General features: G+C 30.3%; 1 protein-coding gene across 1 annotated transcript; it reads right to left on the reverse strand.

The window, feature by feature from the left end:
* Nucleotides 1-1,352: 1,352 nt before the first annotated feature.
* On the reverse strand, nt 1,353-2,558 carry LOC109341946 (casparian strip membrane protein 3). Its single transcript, XM_019579919.1, has 3 exons — nt 2,532-2,558; nt 2,134-2,257; nt 1,353-1,777 (listed from the first exon to the last, which is right to left on the reverse strand). The coding sequence occupies exons 2-3, from the start codon at nt 2,239-2,241 to the stop codon at nt 1,562-1,564; spliced, it is 324 nt and encodes a 107-aa protein (XP_019435464.1). The 5' UTR covers nt 2,242-2,257; nt 2,532-2,558; the 3' UTR covers nt 1,353-1,561.
* Nucleotides 2,559-2,564: the final 6 nt, after the last annotated feature.

Raw genomic sequence — 2,564 nt, forward strand, 5'->3', positions numbered from 1 at the left:
GAAAAAGCGGCCATTATTTTAAGACAACTAATTCACCCCCCCCTTCTTAGTTGCACTCTGATACTTACAACTAGGAGTGATATTTTATTATTGTTTAAATTCTTCAACCAATTTTATGACTTAAATTATCAATTTTGTGTGAATTATAGTATTATATATGTTACTAAATTGTTATTATGTTTGTATTATATATGTTACTACTTACTAAATTGTTTCTCAATATCTTGATGATTTGGAATATATCTTCGACTTTTTGTGGTATTGAGTTTAAAACTAACATATACCATATTTTTTCATTCATGTACTATTATATGTGTTACTAATTATGAATTGTAAGATTATATATGTGAATATTATATATTTTATTAATTGTTATATATATATATATATATATATATATTACTAATCATGAAGGGAATTGTTATATATATTACAAATAAATATATGTGTTACTAATTGTGGATTGTATTATTATATATGTGATAATTCACATTTTCTCTCATAAATTATATAATTTTATATATGTTATAATAAGTAAGTATGAACTTCAATTTTTTTACTCATCTGTATATGATTCATAACTTTTTATAATAATAGTAGTAGTGATTTTTCTTATATGGATAAGTAATATATCTTGTAATACAGTTTGAACTTTTAATTGATACAACATTTGGTACATAAAAAAGGAAAAACCGCGGAACTGAACCAAATCATTCAAAAACAATTTAGTTTGGTTCCTATAATTAAATTTGTGATTAATTGAGCAGAGTTGAATCGTATATTTATATTCGGTTTAATCACTAAAATGTACTAAAAGCTGAACCAAACTAAACTTTCACATCGGATGGGAATTTGTGCTTGTTACAATAGTGGAGTCCTCTTTTTATACTAAAGTGAGTATTTTAAATCAGTGTTGCAAATAAGTTATGTTTATAGCAATTGTGAGAAAATGATGTTGTAATTTTGTGGTCCAAAATGCTGTTGTGAGGAATGAAATTTAAAACATCAGCTACATTAAATATCCGCATAAGTATTTAATATACAACGGAACAATGGAAACTAATGTCAAATAGTAAGATAGTTCCATGGCTTTCATATAAAGGAAGAAATCATACTCCCACTTGTACTTGAGAAGAAACTTGTTGATTTTGTTCATGGTTATAAAGAGGGAAGAATCACAATATTATATTTAAGAAGTGAAAGTGTCACATCATATTATTTACTATTTTTTTTCCTTTTGCTTTTGATATTATTCCCTCTTTTCCGGGAGTGGATCTCACCCAAAAGAAAGTGTTTCTAACTATTTATTTCTAACACAAAATACCGGAAATGTAAAATAAAGGGACTGAAAATTTAATTAAAACATGGGCTCAATACATCATAAGTTACACTCCACAATACATCTGCCCAAATTAATGCAAATACTCATTTTGGCACATCAACATTTCAGGAATGAAAATGAATCTCAAAACCTGAGGAAGGAAGACTTGGGAAACAGAATCAACCAAAAACAACAACAATACAGGTAACTTATGCCCCTGCATAATTGCTTCATATTTTTCTAAGTCTTTTTAAGAGCCAAAGCAGACATAACAATCAACAATACAAAGATAACAACAGCAACTAAGGATGACACCACTGCACCACTGGTCTGAGCACAGAAGTCTCCGAATTGGTTGCAAATGGCTAGCCAGTTTGAGTCTTGATTCCCGTTGTGCGCCAAGTAAACTATGGCTGCTGCTGAAGCAGCACTTGCAGTGGCCAGAGTAAGAAACACCTACAATTCATGTTTCATTAACAAACATATTTTTTTAAATAAAATCAGTCATGTGATTGTTCATACACTTTAGAGTTGTGTTAACAAATCTAGACTAGTAGTATTGTATAATCATCCCGGACAAAACTTATCCATTTATAGAGTAAGACTGCATACATCTACCCTCCTCAGACTCCACTAAGTGAGAAACTCGTGCACTATGCTGCCACTTATAGTATTGTATGAAGTTATTAGTATAACGTCTCAACACCTGATTGTTCTATGTACAACTTATCACATGTCACAAGAAGTTGTGTGAATAAGATGTTTAAATTACATTTAACTTCGGCCAATTTATAAGTAGTTAGAGATCTTACAGTGTCTAGAATGATGAGGAAAAGCCTTGGTCCAGTTGCATGAGGGCGTATGATGGATACTACAGAGAAAGGTAGAGAAAGGACCAAGTACCCACCCACCATTGCCATTGTGATGACGAAAAACCTGCATTTTAATTGATAAGCATTCATACAATATCTATAAACATTGTTTTAAATAAATTGCAATTGTAATTATGTTGTGTTTATCGCAATTTCAGGAAAATGCCACTAATGGGCTGAAATTATAGTTACCATACTATTGTGTAGACTCCTCAAACCACAATATTATGGCCATAACTATGATTGTGAAGTGTAATTTAAGACACTATCCAGGTATATAATCAAAGAGAGGAATGTTTTTAGAAGCATATATATAGAAATGAAAAAAAGTGACATACTGGAAAGCAGAGAAGCTATCATAACTGGCTTCA

This window comes from Lupinus angustifolius, unplaced genomic scaffold, assembly GCF_001865875.1.
Source record: "Lupinus angustifolius cultivar Tanjil unplaced genomic scaffold, LupAngTanjil_v1.0 Scaffold_1039, whole genome shotgun sequence".
NCBI lineage: Eukaryota > Viridiplantae > Streptophyta > Magnoliopsida > Fabales > Fabaceae > Lupinus > Lupinus angustifolius.

Excerpts from the sequence above, each read along its gene's own strand:
- LOC109341946 (XM_019579919.1), bottom strand. The coding sequence starts at position 2,241 with ATGGCAATGGTGGGTGGGTACTTGGTCCTTTCTCTACCTTTCTCTGTA. Across the intron at positions 1,778-2,133 it reads TCCTCATCATTCTAGACACT|GTGTTTCTTACTCTGGCCAC; the intron begins GTAAGATCTCTA and ends CATGAATTGTAG.